Source organism: Balaenoptera borealis, assembly GCF_965194805.1.
Source record: "Balaenoptera borealis genome assembly, chromosome: 2".
NCBI classification, from domain to species: domain Eukaryota; kingdom Metazoa; phylum Chordata; class Mammalia; order Artiodactyla; family Balaenopteridae; genus Balaenoptera; species Balaenoptera borealis.
Window position 1 is genome coordinate 99,414,667 of NC_138867.1, and position 20,451 is coordinate 99,435,117.

A 20,451-nucleotide genomic window follows, 5' to 3' on the forward strand; every position below is an offset into this window, starting at 1 on the left:
CTATATAACTTTCCAAAGACATACCTCTTGTATGTAATTATTTTTCTCCAAGATAGAAAGAGCAACAGCTGCACACTCCAGTGTAGAAAGGCATCTATTAGTTGGTTGTGCCCGAATTACATACTGACTAGAAATGCTAGTTTTTAATTGCACCTGAAATCAAAAACAGAATAGAATGTAATTTTTGTTTTAAGTTTAAAACTATAAGGTCTGTATTTTAAATACTAATTATTCTAATTTCCTTCCAAAATTGCCAGTTTATAAATATTAAATGTATCAATATCTTCTATATATAATATCCTTTTATTATTTTGTTAAATAGAAGCAAGAGGACAGTTACACATCTGACAAAGAAAACGTATTCAAAATATATACAAATTTCTACAAATCAAAAATAAAAAGACTAATAACCCCCTTCCAGTGGGCAAAAGAGTGAATAGACACTTCACAAAAGAAGATATACAAGTAGCAAATAGGTACATGTAAAAGGGCTCAACATGATTTAATGTAAATTAAAATCACAATGAGGGGCTTCCCTGGTGGTGCAGTGGTTGAGAATCCACCTGCCAATGCAGGGGACATGGGTTTGAGCCCTGGTCCGGGAAGATCCCACATGCCGCGGAGCAACTAAGCCCGTGGGCCACAACTACTGAGCCTGCGCTCTAGAGCCCGTGAGTGACAGCTACTGAAGCCCGTGCACCTAGAGCCCATGCTCTGCAACAAGAGAAGCCACCGCAATGAGAAGCCCTCACACCACAATGAAGAGTAGCCCCCGCTCACCGCAACTAGAGAAAGCCCGTGTGCAGCAACGAAGACCCAACACAGCCAAAAATAAATAAATAAAAATAAAATAAAATAAAATAAAATCACAAGGAGATAACATTTCACACTCATTAGTACAGTTAAAATCGAAAAGACTAACACCACCAAATGAGGATAGAGCAAGTGAAACTCTCATACATTGAAGTGGGAGTGAAAATGGTTTAATCACTTTGGAGAATTGATAATTGGGATTTTTTATTTTCTGGTTTATTCTTCCATTATTTCTTAAACTGATAAGCATATGTCTGTGTGGGTGTAAATCTATATAAACACACAGAGATACACACACATACACACACACACACACACACACACACACACACATATATATATATATCTCCTCTTTTTAGATAAAAGTTGCATACTACAGATACTTTTCTCCATCGAGACAATATTTTAGCTGAGACAGAGTCAGACATGAGAAAGGCAATAGAAAACTGAATGTCAGCATTTTGGTCGTCTGATTCCTACTTTAATTAAATGAAACTCAAGTAAGCTTACACTCATAAAGCCCACACTCTGATCAAAATCACATTTAAGGATATGTGATGAGAAATATGGTTTTTCCACTCTGATTGCTTTTTGTTCAAAAAATTATCCTCTACAACTTGTTTCCTTTCCTTCCTCAAAAAGAGATGAGGGGTAAAGGGGGAGGGAGAGAGAGAGGGAAGCAAAGTGGGCATCATAAAAGATTCACTATAGAATGTATTGCCCTATATATGATTTTGGAATATATTCTTTAAAGCATATTTGACTAATTATGTTTTAGATATCATATTAAAATTACTCTGCATTTCTACCAATGGACAAGATGAAAAACAGATGCAGGGAGAGAAAGAGATGGAAGAAAATGGTTGAGAAACATGTATAATGATAAAAGAAAGCCTATGTTTAAATAACTGTAAGAATAATTCATGATGTTGATTAATTGTAATTACTAAAAGCTTTGGTATTTCATCAGGTCAACTAGTAGAACAGAGTACAGACAACTACTGCTTTCAATACTTAATTCCAAGTCATCACTGGAGGAATTTATAACAAGCATCTGATTAAAACAAAACCTTTGGAAACCATGCAAAATTCACAGTGGATTTTGTTTATTGGAATTAATTTGATTTTTAAAAGAAATTTGTTATTTCAGGAGGGTGTTTTATTTCTTACTGTGGCTCACATGGCTGTATGAAAACAATTTGAAATATATCATTTGTTAAAAGACTTCAGAATATCCTTCACAAATCATCTCTCTGGGAGTTATCTAGTAACTGGATATATTAAAAGAGTATATATAACTAAGATCTGCCATATTATTACGATACATGTTATTAAAGCATGCTAATGTGATCTCACAGCACCTCCTTTTATGCTTATGTGCTATATCACCTTCATCACACACTTAATTCAGTGAGTAAATGAGCAAGACTAAAAAGAAACCCTGTTGATCCATCTTGTTGAGAAGTCATAAGCATCATAATAATTTTTCAGAAACTGCCTCATCTTCGTGAATAAAAGTTCAAGAAAATCCAAGGCAAAATTAACTATTATAAGAAAGGAAAAAAATTAACATATGATGAAAGTATGGTATGTAGAAAGAGGAACTATTGAAAGACCAATATTATTATATCAAAGTTGACAATAATTAATCACTTAATTTCAGTCATTTAGTTTCTCAGTTCCTGCTCACTTGATAAAAATCAGATAGCTGGACCTGATGGTATTAAAACCTATTTTTTAGTGATCAATCCCAAGATCATATAATGTATATGTAATTATAATGCTACATTAATTATATATCATTATTATTAATACATTATGTATAATTATTATATACAATCTTCATTTCCAATATTTGGAAGCCATGTTGATGCAAAGAATGCTTCAATAATTTTGATCTTCTTGGAAGTTGGTTCTCCATGGGTAGAAGTTGTCTGAGTGCTCTTAATGTGACTTCTTTAGGAACAGGAGTATCACTGGTTGGTTTAGAATTCTACGGGTATAGGTTGTAAGCCTATAATATAACTCCCATTTTAGAAACAGCCAACTCATCCAAATTTTACTTCTAGACTGAGCTTCAGATCTTTTCCACTGATTCTCTGGATTGGCTAAAATTTGAATTCCTTAAAATTATTTTGTTGTTAATGCCTTCCTTTTTTTCTTCCATTAAATATTAAATATATATTTAATATATAAGAATACCAGGTAACAGTTTGACAGCTATGATCACTGTTCAGATGCCTTTTAAAAGGGTTTTTTCAAATGTCTCCTTCCTAGATAGACCTTTAGCTATTTTTGTGATTTGTGTCATTAATAGTGTAGAAGTCATAGCATGTTCAGTGGTTTAGTAATGACCTTTAGGACTCAAAAAAATATCCAAAGGATTAACATGCCATGGCTTATGTTTGCATAACATGTCTTTAAAATAATTTACTATAATATAGTTAATTCTTTTGTCAAGAAAAATAAACTAAAAAAGGCCTCAAAATTAAAATTTTAATCATCTTCACACCCCCTGCCATGCAACAAATGCTGTATTTTTATAATTTGATGGTGATTACGTGTTATCTGTTCTCAGGCTCTTTTAAGACAAGTTTCATTATTACATAAAACTACTGTGCTTCTCACTTAATTATTAAGAGTCACAAGACTTTCTAATCAGTTGATCAGCTTCCTTAAAGGTTTCTAGGAAAATCAATCTATTTTGCAGGCTTTCTCAAAAACCCTAGTCTAGAACAAGCTAAAATAAACGTTTTACTAACATTCTGAATTCCTTATCAGTGGAAGACACACATAAAAACCCTCCTTTCTGAAGCACCCTTTTTTCTATGATCTTTCACAAACAAGAATCAGTATCTGAGCTTATGAGCTGCCCTTTGAAGGAGAGGTACTAAATCTTTTCTTCTAGCCCCAATCCCTCCATCTACTTCATTCCTTTCATTTCCTCAGTTTAGTTCAACACTATGATCTAATAGTGATGAGTCCAGCTTTGGCATCAGACAGTTGCCAGTTTGAATAGAGACTTAACCACTTATATGCAAAGCCTCATGCACTTGGACACTAAGTGCTATTCTAGAAAATGTACATATATTGTCTCATTTAATTCTCGCAAAGACCCTATGAAGTAAGTACTATTATCTCCATTTTACAGATGAGGAAACCAAAGTAGAGAGAGGTGAAGTAACTTACCTAAGGTTCCAAAATCAATCATGGTAAAGCAGATAAATGAATTTATAAAGTCTTCTTTGAGAGCCTGAGCTCTTCATAACTAGGCTAATAATTAAATGGATGAATTCTTAGGCAAATCCCAACATATAAAACAAATAAAACAAAGCTATTCTGCTGGAAAGCAAGGCTGAGGGACTCCTGAATAATTTTAGGGTTCTTATGAACACAGTGTAAAAATAAAAAATGATATATGGGAAGGAGTCTTCTCAAGAATGAAAGTTTCTCACAAATGTCAATATCTATATGTCTTGCTCCCATCTTCCCACACTATGAAGCCTGTAAAGTTTTTACAGAAAGTTAAGATTCCAGGATTAATGTTGAAATTCAGAAAATTTGATAAAAATAAGGTTAAAGGGGGCATTAGTTATAGATAAAATGATAATATTGTGCTACTTCCAAAACACATTATTGTTTAAAATTTTTTTTTCTGAGTTGACCTGAGAAACTTCATTTCATAACAGTTTCTATGGTAAAGCACAATTCCAAAATTACCAAAGAACTTGTAGAAGACATTGGGTTTAAAATTTAGTACTTTCTTACACATTAAAATGATAATTAAAGTTACACATTGCTTTTCCAACACACAAAAACTTTGATGTTAAAATTGCAAACATACAATTCAGAAGCCTAAAAATTAAGCACTTACAATTTTCAAATTTAAGCAAATCTAAATAATGATACAAAATTAAAATTCTGTTGAGTGACATATTTAATCAAATATCTTGACTAGTGTTTTTTCCTACTAATAAAAATATTTACTCTACCACTGTTTTTCACATAACTCCAAGTAGTGCATATCTGAAGTCACTAAGAACTATGGGTATGGAAATATCTAGAGAAGGAAAGTAAAAACACATAGATTCATGAGATCACAGAATTGGAAGTTATCTTTATAAGTCAAATAGTAATCTCCACGTTCTCAGGCATAATTATTCTTTTAAAAAGTTTAGAATGACAGAATTAAAGTTTAAAATAATATTGAAATATAATAATTTCTCTTAAATAAAAAAAAGTTTTATCTGAGTTTTTAAGCTTCCTCTTTAAAAAAAAAAAGAATTAATAGAGGCATGAAAACAAAAATTCCTTAAGATTATTGGCTACAAGGCTTCCCTGGTGGCACAGTGGTTAAGAATCTGCCTGCCAATGCAGAGGACACAGGTTCGAGCCCTGGTCCGGGAAGATCCCACATGCCGCGGAGCAAATAAGTCCGTGTGCCACAACTACTCAGCTTGTGCTCTGGAGCCCGCAAACCACAACTACTGAGCCCGCATGCCACAACTACTGAAGCCCACGCACCTAGAGCCCGTGCTGCACAACAAGAGAAGCCACCGCAATGAGAAGCCCACACACCGCAACAAAGAGTAGACCCTGCTCGCTGCAACTAGAGAAAGCCCGCACGCAGCAACGAAGACCCAACGCAGCCAAAAAAATTAAAAAAAAAAAAAAAACATTATTGGCTACAGTAACTTCAGAGTGATTTCAGTAAATTAACAAAACATTACACCATTAAACAAGCCAGAAAGAATAATGTGACTATAGATTACACGTCTTGGCATTACTTTCTGCTGCTATTTTTCACAGCAATACTTAATGAAGACGAGTCTCTGTTGAATAATGCTATAGAAACTAACTTTTGTGATATCTCCTGAAATTGAAATTGTCCAAACTAAGCATGTCTACATGTATGCATTTATTCATACTGGGCTTACATCAATTTATATCCTTTATTAGGAAACTTAGAACAGAAACTGATTTAGGATATTAGAAATTGATTTACTAGTCTCACCTAAGTAATAACCAATTTTATAATGTCTTGCTAGTGAAACATTTTCTCACCAAAGATAAATTTCATTTAACAATTATCATTTCTACTCATTTCAAAAGCTGTCATGGCTTCATAAACAGCTATTGGAAAATAAATCATAAATTAGCCTAGGTGTGAAATAAAGCACACATTTTACAATTACTTCATAAGTTCAATTTGTCACATAAAATTTTTATTTTAAAATTTACTGAGTTAAATTGTACACTCTTTTACTTTATTAACAACACTTTTCTATAACCTTGAATTAAAATAATGTGCATGAATTGGGAGACAGAAAAGCACAGCAACTAAAAGCATAAGAAAGGAAATTAGACTTATTTAAATTTAACTCTACATAATAGTAGTATGACCTCAAACAACATTTAAACTCTGAGAGCCTAAAGCATTAACAACCTTAAAGAATTATTGTGCTTTAAGATGCTAATATATGTGAAGTACTCAGCAATGCCTGCCATACAGTAAGCACGCAATACAGGCAAAGATGTTGATGAGGGTGGTACTGATGCTACTGATGTTAACCAGGAGAGTGCTAGTGATGATTTACAATGCTTTCTTCACAATCTAATGAATAAGTGTGAAGCAACTCAGCTTTATCGCAATAAAGCCAGATGAGTAGCCTGACCAAGAGTGTGGGATAAGATAAAACTTAGAGCCAGAAGAATGTCAAATTTTACAAGATGGAAGAAGAAAAGCTATTGAACAGGTAGAGAAAAAGCAGTCTTAGAAGCAGGAGAAAGAACCAGAAAAGAGTTTCACTGAATAACAGAGAAGAACAAGTTACATTGCCAGATAAATAAAATATTCCTAACAGTAAGAATCCTGAAAAACAAAGGCAGAAATATTTTCATTAAAGATATAATTTATATACAAGGAAAATATTCATATTTTACTCTTTTGTCCTTTAAGTACATGATCTAAGCATCATTAAAATGTGCAATATTCCCCAAAGTACTGAATCTTGTATCTAAATCTTTGATAGTTCTTTAAAACATTCCCAAACAACACCACGTAACAGAAGAGACAGACCAAGAATTTATAATGATTTTTGAAAATACTTTTAAAATGAAATTTTTTCATTTCTTGAATGACCTTGCATGACTCTTATCTGCCTAATATTTTCAATATATTTTCTCTTCTTCTACCTCTGCACATGTGTAACTTATCTGTAATGTTTAATTGATTTTATGACAGTAAAACTGGCAGACGGACATAAAAAAGAATTGGCTAACAATAGGTTGCTATGTTCCTTTGAAGAATACAGAGTACAGAATACTTAAATGATAAGAAATTGTGAGTTGCAGAATATCACAATTTTTTTAATTGAAATATAATTAACTTACAATGTTAAATAGTTTCAGGTGTACCACATAGTGATTTGATATTTTTATACCTTTTTTTACCTTTGATCATTTTATACCAAAATGATCACCAGGATAAGGATAGTTAACAGCTGTCACCATACAAAGTTATTACAATATTATTGACAATATTCCCTGTTGTACATTATATCTCCATAACTTTGTTATTTCATAGCTGGAAGTTTGTACCTCTTAATCGTCTTCACTTATTGTGCCCATCCCTTTACCCACCTCCCCTCTGGCAATCACCAGTTAGTTCTCTGTGTCTATGAGTCTGTTTCTATTTTATTATGTTTGCTTTGTTTTTTAGATTCACACAGGGGCATTCCCTGGCGGTCCAGTGGTTAGGACTCAGCACTTTCACTGCCATGGCCCGGGTTCAATCCCTGCTTGGGGAACTAAGATCCCACAAGCCACACAGAGTGGCCAAAAATAAAAATAAAAAAGTGATATCATACAGTATTGGTCTTTCTCTGTCTTATTTCACTTAGCATAATACCCTCTAAGTCCATCCATTTTGTCACAAATGGCAAGATTTTGTTCTTTTTATGGTTAAGTAATATTCCATTGTGTATATATACCACATATTCTTTATCCATTCATCTTTTCACAGACAATTAGGTTGCTTCCATATCTTGGCTATTGTAAATAATGTTACAACGAACACTGGTATGCATGTATCTTTTTTAATTAGTGCTTTCATTTTCAGTTAAATAACCAGAAGTGAAATTGCTGACCCATATGGCAGTTCAATTTTTTAATTTTTTGTTTTCCATAGCATCCGTACCAATGTACATTCCTACCAACATTGTACCAGGGTTCTCTTTTCTTGCCAACACTTGTTATTACTTGTCTTTTTGATAACAGCCACTCTGAAAGGTGTGAGGTAATTATTTCATTTTGGTTTGGATTGCATTTCCCTGATGACTAGTGAAGTTGAGCATCTTTTCATGTGCCTGTTAGCTATTTGTATGTCTTCTTTGAAAAAATATCTATTCATGTCCTCTGCCCATTTTTAAATTAAATTGTTTGGGTTTTTTGATATTGAGTTGTATGAGTTTTTTTTAACATATTTTGTGTATTATCCCCTTATTGAACTTGTCATTTGAAAATGTCTTCTCTCATTCAGTAAGGGGCCTTTTCATTCAGTTGATAGTTACCTTCACTATGCAAAAGGTTTTCAGTTTGATGTAGTCCCACTTGTTTACTTTTGCTTTTGTTGCTCTTGCTTAAGGAGACAGGTCCAAAAAAATACTGTTGAGACCTATGTCAAAGAGCATACAGCCTATGCTTTCTTTTAGGAGTTTTATGGTTTCAGGTCCTACATTTAGGCTTTAATCCATTTGACTTTATTTTTTATATATGGTGTAAGACAGTGGCTTAAGTTTCATTCTTTTGCACATAGCTGTCCAGTTTTGCCAACATCACTTATTGAAGAGTTTGTCTTTACCCCCATTGTATATTTTTGCTCCCTTTGTCATAGATTAATTGACCATATAAGTGTGGGTTTATTTCTGGTTTGTCTATTCTGTTCCTTTGATCTATGTGTCTGTTTTTGTGCCAGCACGATACTATTTTGATTACTATAGCTTTGTAGTACAGTTTGAAATCAGGGTGCATGATGCCTCCACGTCTGTTAATTATTTTCTTAGACTATGTAATAGAGCTAGTGAAATCCAAAAAGTGAATTGGCGTTTCTTAAATAAATCCATTCAAACACAATTTGGACAACATAAAGTACCCTGCATAATAGCCATTAATGATATAATATATTCACCTCAGAAATATAACATAATTCTGTCAACTTTATAGTATGAAGAATATGTGCATAAATGTCAGATACTGAATTTGACAAGTGAATTAGTTTTTAGTGACACAAATAAGGCTGAAAAATTACCACCCAAAAAAAGGGATGAAAGACCGATAACTGCAATGAAGAGTAAAAATAATATGGGAAAAGAATACAAGGTAAAGAATTCCTTAAAAATTACAGGGATTTCTTTTCTATTCAGTAGGAAAAGATTCTGATTTCAAATTAAAACATAATTTCCCCAAAGCTTATCAGTCACTTTTCAAGTGATTTAAATGAAAATTCTATTAGATGGTTAATCAAAACACTGGCATGGGCTCTTTGGTGGGGCTAATGGTGGACTCTGGGAGGGCTCATGCCAAGGAGTACTTTGCAGAACTTCTGCTGCCAGTGTCCTAGTCCCCATGGTGAGCCACAGCCACCCCCCGCCTCCGCAAGAGCCCCTCCAACACAAGCAGTCGAGTGGCTAACAGGGTCTTGGTGCTCTGGCCGGGTGTCAGGCCTGAGCCTCTGAGGTGGGAGAGCTGAGTTCGGGACATTGGTCAACCAGAGACCTCTGGGGCCGACGTGACATCAAACGGCGAAGGCTCTACCAGAGATCTCCATCTCAATGCTAAGACCAGCTCCACTCAACAACCAGCAAGCTACAGTGCTGGACACCCTATGCAAACAACTAGCAAGAGAGGAACACAACCTCCCCCATTAGCAGAGAGGCTGCCTAAAATCATAGTAAGTCCACAGACACTCCAAAACACACCACAGGACGAAATCCTGCCCACCAGAAAGAGAAGATCCAGCCTCATCCACCAGAACACAGGCACTAGTCCTCCCCACCAGGAAGCCTAAACAACCCACTGAACCAACCTTACCCATTGGAGGCAGACACCAAAAACAACGGGAAATACGAACGTGCAGCCTTCAAAAAGGAGACCCAAACACAGTAAGTTAAGCAAAATGAGAAGACAGAGAAACACACAGCAGATGAAAGAGCAAGGTAAAAATGCACCACACCAAACAAATGAAGAGGAAATAGGCAGTCTACCTGAAAAAGAATTCAGAGTAATGACAGTAAAGATGATCCAAAATCTTCGAAATACAATGGAGAAATGCTTAACAAGGATCTAGAAGAACTAAAGAGAAAACAAACAATGATGAACAACACAATAAATGAAATTGAAAATTCTCTAGAAGGAATCAATAGCAGAATAACTGAGGCAGAAGAATGGATAAGTGGCCTGGAAGATAAAATAGTGGAAATAACTACCACAGAGCAGAATAAAGAAAAAAGAATGAAAAGAATTGAGGACAGTCTCAGAGACCTCTGGGACAACATTAAACGCACCAACATTCGAACTATAAAGTTCCCAGAAGAAGAAGAGACAGAAAAAGGGACTGAGAAAATATGTGAAGAGATTATAGTTGAAAACTTCCTTAATATGGGAAGAGAAATAGTCAATCAAGTCCAAGAAGCACAGAGAGTGTCATACAGGATAAATCCAAGGAGAAACACGCCAAGACACATACTAATCAAACTATCAAAAATTAAATGTAAAGAAAAAATATTAAAAGCAGCAAGGGGAAAACAACAAATAACATACAAGGGAATCCCCATAAGATTAACAGCTGAACTTTCAGCAGAAACTCTGCAAGCCAGAAGGGAGTGGCAGGACATATTTAAAGTTATAAAGGAGAAAACCTACAACCAAGATTACTCTACACAGCAAGGATATCATTCAGATTCGACGAAGAAATTAAAACCTTTACAGACAAGCAAAAGCTAAGAGAATTCAGCACCACCAAACCAGCTTTACAACAAATGCTAAAGGAACTTCTCTAGGCAGGAAACACAAAAGAAGGAAAAGACCTATGACAACAAACCCAAAACAATTAAGAAAATGGTAACAGGAACATATATATTGATAACTACCTTAAATGTAAATGGATTAAATGCTATAACCAAAAGACACACATTGGCTGAATGGATACAAAAACAAGACCCGTATATATGCTGTCTATAAGAGACCCACTTCAGACCTACGGACACATACAGACTGAAAGTGAGGGGATGGAAAAAGATATTCCATGCAAATGGAAATCAAAAGAAAGCTGGAGTAACAATTCTCATATCAGACAAAATAGACTTTAATATAAACACTATTACAAGAGACAAAGAAGGACACTATATAATGATCAAGAGATCAATCTAAGAAGAAGATATAACAAGTGTAAATATTTATGCAGCCAACATAGGAGCACCTCAATACATAAGGGAAATGCTAACAGCCATAAAAGGGGAAATCAACAGTAACACAATCATAGTAGGGGACTTGAACACCCCACTTTCATCCAATGGACAGATCATCCAAAATGAAAATACATAAGGAAACACAAGCTTTAAATGATACATTAAACAAGATGGACTTAATTGACATTTATAGGACATTCCATCCAAAAACAACAGAATACACTTTCTTCTCAAGTGCTCATGGAACATTCTCCAGTATAGATCATATCTTGGGTCACAAATCAAGCCTTGGTAAATTTAAGAAAATTGAAACTGTATCAAGTTTCTTTTCCAACCACAACACTATGAGACTAGATATCAATTACAGGAAAAAATGTATAAACAATACAAACACATGGAGGCTAAACAATACACTTCTAAATAGCCAAGAGAACACTGAAGAAATCAAAGAGGAAATCAAAAAGTACATAGAAACAAATGACAAGGAATACACGATGACCCAAAACCTATGGGATGCAGCAAAAGCAGATCTACGAGGGAAGTTTATAGCAATACAATCCTACCTCAAGAAACAAGAAACATCTCAAATAAATGACCCTTACACCTAAAGCAATTAGAGAAAGAAGAAAAAAAAAATCCCAAAGTTAGCAGAAGGAAAGAAATCATAAAGATCAGATCAGAAATAAATGAAAAAGAAATGAAGGAAATGATTGCTTATTGAAGCAAAGATCAATAAAACTAAAAGCTGGTTCTTTGAGAAGATAAACAAAATTGATAAACCATTAGCAGGACTCATCAAGAAAAAAAGGGAGAAGACTCAAATCAATAGAATTAGAAATGAAAAAGTAGAAGTAACAACTGACACTGCAGAAATACAAAGGATCATGAGAGATTATTAGAAGCAACTATATGCCAATAAAATGGACAACCTGGAAGAAATGAACAAAGTCTTAGAAAAGCACAACCTTCCGAGACTGAACCAAGAAGAAACAGAAAATATAAACAGACCAATCACAAGCACTGAAACTGAAACTGTGATTAAAAATCTTCCAACAAACAAAAGCCCAGGACCAGATGGCTTCACAGGAGAATTCTATCAAACATTTAGAGAACAGCTAACACCCATCCTTCTCAAACTCTTCCAAAGCATAGCAGAGGGAGGAACACTCCCAAGCTCATTCTATGAGGCCACCATCACCCTGCTCCCAAAACCAGACAAAGATGCCACAAAGAAAGAAACTACAGGCCAATATCACTGATGAACATAGATGCAAAAATCCTCAACAAAATACTAGCAAACAGAATCCAACAGCACATTAAAAGGATCATACATCATGATCAAGGGGGTTTATCCCAGGAATGTAAGTATTCTTCAATATATGCAAATCAATCAATGTGATACACCATATTAACAAAATGAAGGGTAAAAACCATATCATAATCACAATACATGCAGAAAAAGCTTTTGAGAAAATTCAACACCCATTTATGATAAAAACCCTCCCGAAAGTAGGCACAGAGGAAACTTAACTTCAATATAATAAAGGCCACATATGGCAAACCCACAGCCAACATCGTCCTCAATGGTGAAAAACTGAAACCATTTTCACTACGATCAGGAACAAGACAAGGTTGCCCACTCTCACCACTATTATTCAACATAGTTTTGGAAGTTTTAGCCACAGCAGTCAGAGACAAAAAAGAAATAAAAGGAATCCAAATAGGAAAAGAAGAAGTAAAGCTGTCACTGTTTGCAGATGACATGATACTATATAGAGAGAATCCTAAAGATGCCACCAGAAAACTACTAGAGCTAATCAATGAATTTGGTAAAGTAGCAGGATACAAAATTAATGCACAGAAATCTCTTGCGTTCCTGTACACTAATGATGAAAAATCTGAAAGAGAAATTAAGAAATCACTCCCATTTACCACTGCAACGAAAAGAATAAAATACCTAGGAATCAACCTACCTAAGGAGACAAAAGACCTGTATGCAGAATACTATAAGACAGTGATGAAAGAAATTAAAGATGATATAAACAGTTGGAGAGATATACCACGTTCCTGGATTAGAAGAATCAGCATTGTGAAAATGACTATACTACCCAAATCAATCTACAGATTCAATGCAATCCCTATCAAACTACCAATAGCATTTTTCACAGAACTAGAACAAAAAATTTCACAATTTGTATGGAAACACAAAAGACCTTGAAGCGCCAAAGCGATCTTGAGAAAGAAAAACTGAGCTGGAGGAATCAGGATCCCTGACTTCAGACTATACTACAAAGCTACAGTAATCTAAACAGTATGGTACTGGCACTAAAACAGAAATATAGATCAATGGAACAGGATAGAAAGCCCAGACGTAAACCCATACACATATGGTCAGCTTATCTTTGACAAAGGAGGCAAGAATATACAATGGAGAAGAGACAGCCTCTTCAATAAGCGGTGCTGGGAAAACTAGACAGCTACATGTAAAAGAATGAAATGAGAACACTCCGTAACACCATACAGAAAAATAAACTCCAAATGGATTAAAGACCTAAATGTAAGGCCAGAAACTATAAAACTCTTAGAGGAAGACATAGGCAGAACGCTCTATGACATAAATCACAGCAAGATCCTTTTTGACCCACCTCCTAGAGATATGGAAATAAAAACAAAAATAAACAAATGGGACCTAATGAAACTTAAAAACTTTTGCACAGCAAAGCAAACCATAAACAGGACGAAAAGACAACCCTCAGAATGGGTGAAAATATTTGCAAATGAAGCAACTGACAAAGGATTAATCTCCAAAATATACAAGCAGCTCATGCAGCTCATATCAAAAAAACAAAAAACCCGATCCAAAAATGGGCAGAAGACCTAAATAGACATTTCTCCAAAGAAGATATACAGATTGCCAACAAACACGTGAAAGGATGCTCAACATCACTAATCATTAGAGAAATGCAAATCAAAACTACAATGAGGTATCACCTCACACAGGTCAGAATGGCCATCACCAAAAAATCTACAAACAATAAATGTTTGAGAGGGTGTGGAGAAAAGGGAACCCTCTTGCACTTTGGTGGGAATGCAAAGTGATACAGCCACTATGGAGAACAGTATGGAGGTTCCTTAAAAAACTAAAAATAGAACTACCATACGACCCAGCAATCTCACTACTGGGCATATACCCTGAGAAAACCATAATTCAATAAGAGTCACGTACCACAGTGTTCACTGCAGCGCTATTTACAATAGCCAGGACATGGAAGCAATCTAAGTGTCCATCGACAGATGAATCGATAAAGAAGATGTGGCACATATATACAATAGAATATTTCTCAGCCATAAAATGAAATGAAATTGAGTTATTTGTAGTGAGGTGGATGGACCTAGAGACTGTCATACAGAGTGAAGTAAGTCAGAAAGAGAAAAACAAATACCGTATGCTAACACATATATACGGAATCTAAAAAAAAAAAAAAAGGTCTGAAGAACCTAGAGGCAAGACAGGAATAAAGACACAGATGTACAGAATGGACTTGAGGACAAGGGGAGGGGGAAGGGTAAGCTGGGATGAAGTGAGAGAGTGGTATGGACATATATACACTACCAAATGTAAAACAGATAGCTAGTGGGAAGCAGCCGCATGGCACAGGGAGATCAGCTCCATGCTTTGTGTCCACCTAGAGGGGTGCGATAGGGAGGGTGGGAGAGAGATGCAACAGGGAGGAGAAATGGGGATATACGTATATGTATAGCTGATTCACTCTGTTATACAGCAGAAACTAACACACCATTGTAAAGGAATTATACTCCAATAAAGATGTTTAAAAAAAAAATTCAATACTTCTGTACATTTTTAAAAGTTTAAAAAAATAAATAAATAAAAGACAGATCATCCTCATAAATAAATAAATAAATAAAACATTGGCATGTTAATTCCACACTTCTTTATGGAAAGCATTAATTACAATAAAAGTATCACTATGATGATACACAATATTTAACAAATTGTGGTTTACTGTTATGTTGCTTTTCACCATCTGCTTAATGAAAAGTTCTGTACTTTAACTTACTATTATTTTATTAAGATTCCCATCAACTCCTTGATCCATATAAAAGCTATTTGCATATATTTAATTTATTGGCAATATCTAGAGCATAATTCCATCTATCTGTATTAATTAGTTCTTTTTCTACTAGATAAGGTTAACAGTCTAAGCCAGAGACACAAACACATATGTCTTTGTAACTATTAGCATGACTTTTATTTTTAAATAACATTCTTTCCAACAACAGTACTCAATTCCAAGTCAATATCCTTTCTAGACTGAATCTCTGCAAATGCCTATCTGGACATCTTGCTTCCACTTCAATCTTCTTATAAATCCTTCTATATGTATCAGCCAAGTGAATTTCTAAAAAACAAACTGATCACATTATTACTCATATTAAAATACTTAGCTTGCCACTAGGCAAACTCCTTACCATGGTCTATAAACTATCCATTTCATGAAGAACACTCTTTCCCCACCTCCCTCACTACATAGCCAGCCTAAGTATAAAAAAGTATTTACCTTTTCTTTGTCTGGCTAACTATTACTATCCTTCAGTTCTCAAAAGCTAAAGAGGTCTTCATGAATTCCCAACTTCAATCAAATTGCCATTTTAAAGCACCCCCTATATGCCATCCACAGAATTTAATTTGTAATTATATACTGACCTAAGTGGCTATTTCCACACAAAGTAAGCTCCATTAAGGCATGGATTATTTTACTAACAACTTACTGTATTCTAGTGTCAATAACAGTGCCCCATAGTGGCTGGTATTCAATAAATACTGGTTGAATGAATGAATGCTGATGATAATCATTAGAAAAGAAAAAACTATAGCTATGAATTCAAACCCAGCAGTTAAATACTTAAATTTATGGGTTTTTGGTAAGTTTACTGGGCAAGGAGACCTGGAAATGAGAAGTGGAGAAAGGATTTGTATAAAGACATTAGGGTTCTCTGTCTGAATTTAAACTTATGAAGTTGAGGGAATTCCCTGGGTGGTCCAGTGGTTAGGACTTGACGCTTTCACTGCCAGGGCCTGCGTTCGATCCCTGGTCGAGGAACTAAAAACCCACAAGCTGCGTAACATAGGCCAAAAAAATAAATAAGTAAAATAAACTTACAAAGTTGATAAACAACTGCTTTACTCAATTATTAAATTTTATATAGAAAAGTTGGAAATGGGAAACAAATATTATTAGTCATAATTTATCTCTTTTGAGGGACTTTAGTAAGTTGTGTTTTATTTTTTTGGTTTTTGTTTTTTAGGTAAGACGTGGATTTATTTAGAGATACACATTCCATAGACAGAATGCAGACCATCTCAAAAGGCAAGAGTGGCCCCAGGGCATGCGGTCATCTTGGAAAGTGAGAGCGGCCAAGGGAGAAACACCCTCCACAGACAGAGTTCAGGCCATCTCAGAAGGTGAGAGGCCTAGTAAGTTTATTAAGCAGGGAGAGCCCACTGACGTCACACAAATCCTTTAAGAACTAGAAATTTAGCCAGTTGTTCATATTACAGGAAAAGAAATGCAATTCCTTTTAAGCCGAGAAATTTGTAAAAAAAAAAAAAAAATTGGACTTTGTGAAGCAAATATGAACTGTTTAATGAAAAAATATATATATGTATATATATATGGTGCGTATCAAATCCTCTTCTAGGAATTTTAAAGGGATTACCTTCTTTTATTCTATGCAATTCTAACATTGTTTTCTATAATGCAAAATCTGAAAACCTTACATCTAAATATTTTCAGCAATTTCTTTTGAGATACTGGAAAAATTCAACCAGAGCAAAACTCAGCATGTTATTGAAATCTACATCAAGAACATAAATAAGTTATCTTTTCCAAACACTATGCTTTAATTCAAAGTGACATTTTTAGAGCACCTATTTGGAGAAAAAATTCTAAAGGGAATAAATGTCATGCAATTTTTTAAATTATAAAATCATATAAGGAAAGTAAGTCACAAAAACCTTTTCTATAATTATTATATTTGTCTAATCACATATATATGTACATAAACACATGCATAATTATTCTACCATAAAAATGGAGATACCAAAAGCTTCTAAATTGTCAACTCAAGAATATGTATAAACTTGATACCATGGGAAGCCAGTGTTTCATGGTCACTTACATTATATCATTCATATGTTTCTAAGACATTTAACATTCTGTATAAAGTTGGAATTTTTTAAAAGATTTTCAAATAATCACAGAGACTCATTTTTAGTAACCACATCATTTCTATTTTCTTCCCTTTAAATAAAAATGTTTATAATCTTTTGCCCCGACTTCTCATAATAACATATTTACATTTAGTTACAGGTGCTAAAAGAAATTATAAAAAGATGAAGTGCCATGCAGAGGATATTTGTTGAAAAACTTACAAAATAAACTTTTATTTATAGTGAATGGTTTTGGAATTGTTTAATAATACTGCATACTAGTGGATACTTAAGTACTGTATCTGTAACAATGTAACATATATTAGTGGTCTTTTGACCACTCAAACGTCAGCTTTAGTTTTAAATTTAGATATACTTTATATCAGTGTAGAAAACACTGACCCAAATTTGGACTTATTAAAATTCTGGTGAAAGATAAATATGCTTATCTGAAAGTCTCAAGTGAGAGTAAATGCGCTGGGCTTGGTGATTTTCAAAAACAAATATCCTTAGTATTAAGTCTGACACGACAGCTTTGTAGACTAGCATATAACTCAAGGTTAACATCTCATTAGCAAAATATTAGAAAAAACTTTGAATTTGTGCTTTTACTTTCAATAATCATCTATGTCTTTTCTAGATATTAAAATTGCATGTCAATTATAAAAGACCTATAAGATTTAGAAATGCATAATATAAAAAGTGAGAGTACCCTGTAATGTCACCACCAAGAAAAAATGACTACCATACAGTATTATTTCTTCCAACACCTTAATTTTTAATACATAATTATAAAATTTTAATATCTACAAAAGAAAATATGCAATATTTGAGTCATGAAGAATGACTAAAACTGGCATCCCTGAATCTTTTAGTAACTATTTAAGAAATACAATAGAAATAACCAAAATGATTGACACTCTCAGGATACCCCTCCCAGTATGCTCCACACACTCACAGAAATACAGAGAAATAGACAGATAGAAAGATAGACAGATAGACAGATAGATCCATCTATACATCTAATTTCAGTTAAGAATGTCCTTAGTGCAGTCACTGTGGAAACTGGTATGGAGGTTCCTCAAAAAACTAAAAATAGAATTACTGTATGATCCAGCAATTCTACTCCTGGGTATACAGCCAAAGAAAACAAAAACATTAGTTCAAAAAGATACATGCACTCCAATGTTCATAGCAGTACTATTTACAATAGTCTAGATATGAACGCAACCTAAGTGCCCATCAACAGGTGAATGGATAAAGAAGATGTGAGATTATATATATATGGTATACACATACACACACACACACACACACACACACACACACACACACACACGGAATACTACTCAGCCATAAAAAAAGAAGGAAATGTTGCCATTTGCAATAACATGGATGGACTTGGAGGGTATTATGCTTAGTGAAGTTAAGTCAGACAGAGAGAGACAAATACTGTGGGATATTACTTATATGTGGAATCTAAAAAATAAAACAAACTAGTGAATACAACAACAAAGAAACAGACTCACAGATAAAGAGAACCAACTAGTGGTTACCAGTGGGAAGCAGGAAGGAGAGAGGGAAAAGATACGGGTATGGTAAAAGATACAAACTACTATGTATAAAATAAATAAGCTACAAAAATATACAACAAAGAGAATATAGCCAATATTTTATAATAACTATATATGGAGTATAACCTTTTAAAATTGTGACTATGATATATACCTGAAATTATATAATACTGTAAATCAACTATACCTCAGTTTAAAAAAAGAAAAAGAATATCCTTAGTAAAACAGTGAAACCTCTCCTAATAAACTTGACCTCCTCCAAGATAACCAGCAGTCTTAATTTTTTATTATTCTCTTAGTTTTGGGTATCCTAAATAACACATTGTTCAATTTTACCTTTTTGAACTTTATAAAAAAGGTTTATATTCGTCTGTGACTTGTCTTTTTAACAACATTATATTTCAGGATTCATCCATCCATATTTATTCCTATAGCTGCAGTTCATTCATTTTCATTTCTGTCTTACAGTATCCCTGTATGTGAATTTGCCACAATTTACATATTCACTGAAACATTTGAGCTGTTTAGAGTTGTTTGCTATTATAAGCAAACTAATAAAAATTTGTGTGTCCTAGTACAGAAGTGCAGGAGTTTCACCAGAGTACGTATCTAGGAGTAAAACTGATATCAAAGTATTGGGTTATGCTTTCCTCATGAAATAATGGCAAACTGTGTTCCAAAGTAGTAATATTTTATACACCCTTCAGCAGCGAATAAGAGCTCCACTTGTTCCATTGCATCTCCAACATTTGATATCATCAGACATTTTAAAATATTTGTTAATCTGATGGGAATAAAGAGTTTCTCATTGTGGATATTTTGTATTTTTCCTTTCATCTACTTACAAAAGAAGAAATGTGGATGCGTATCTTAAATGGGACATCTTTAAAAGACCCAACAGAAATACGTGTATATAAGAAGCTTAGAGACCTCTGAAGAAAAAACAATAAACTACTCAAAAGGAAAGAAAATAGACACAAGCTTGGTCCAGAAACAGAACTTCAGAGTTGTAAGTAAGAATTAAATCTGGGTAGCTGATTACACTGTTTCCAGAGCTCACATAGAACACCATTTGAGTATTTTCAGCAATCGCCAATGGTGGAAGATTTACTGGTGACCATGGTCAGACCCTATGAGGCAGGAGCAGGAACCAGTGAAACAAAAGTGATCGTTACTATGAATGACCTCAATTTCGACGCCAGCCTAGGATTCTGGAGGAATCTTGGTTTAGTAATTTCTACTAGTCGCCTGTCACACCATTGAAGGTGGGCTGACTTGTATCTTGACATCCTTAGAATCTGACATTATCTTGAACATAAGAGGTTTATGAGCGTTTTTGGAAAGATATCCATGTGAAGTGGAAAAG

The 20,451-nt window shown here is 34.3% G+C and overlaps 1 protein-coding gene across 1 annotated transcript in view; it reads right to left on the reverse strand.

Annotated features, from left to right (window-relative positions):
• The window catches only part of DTWD2 (DTW domain containing 2), a 118,976-nt gene that overhangs the window by 5,815 nt on the left and 92,710 nt on the right, over nucleotides 1-20,451 (reverse strand). The window contains exon 5 of the mRNA XM_082378407.1: nucleotides 25-153. Coding sequence (XP_082234533.1) covers nucleotides 25-153 — 129 coding nt within the window. The remainder of the gene's footprint in view (nucleotides 1-24; nucleotides 154-20,451) is intronic.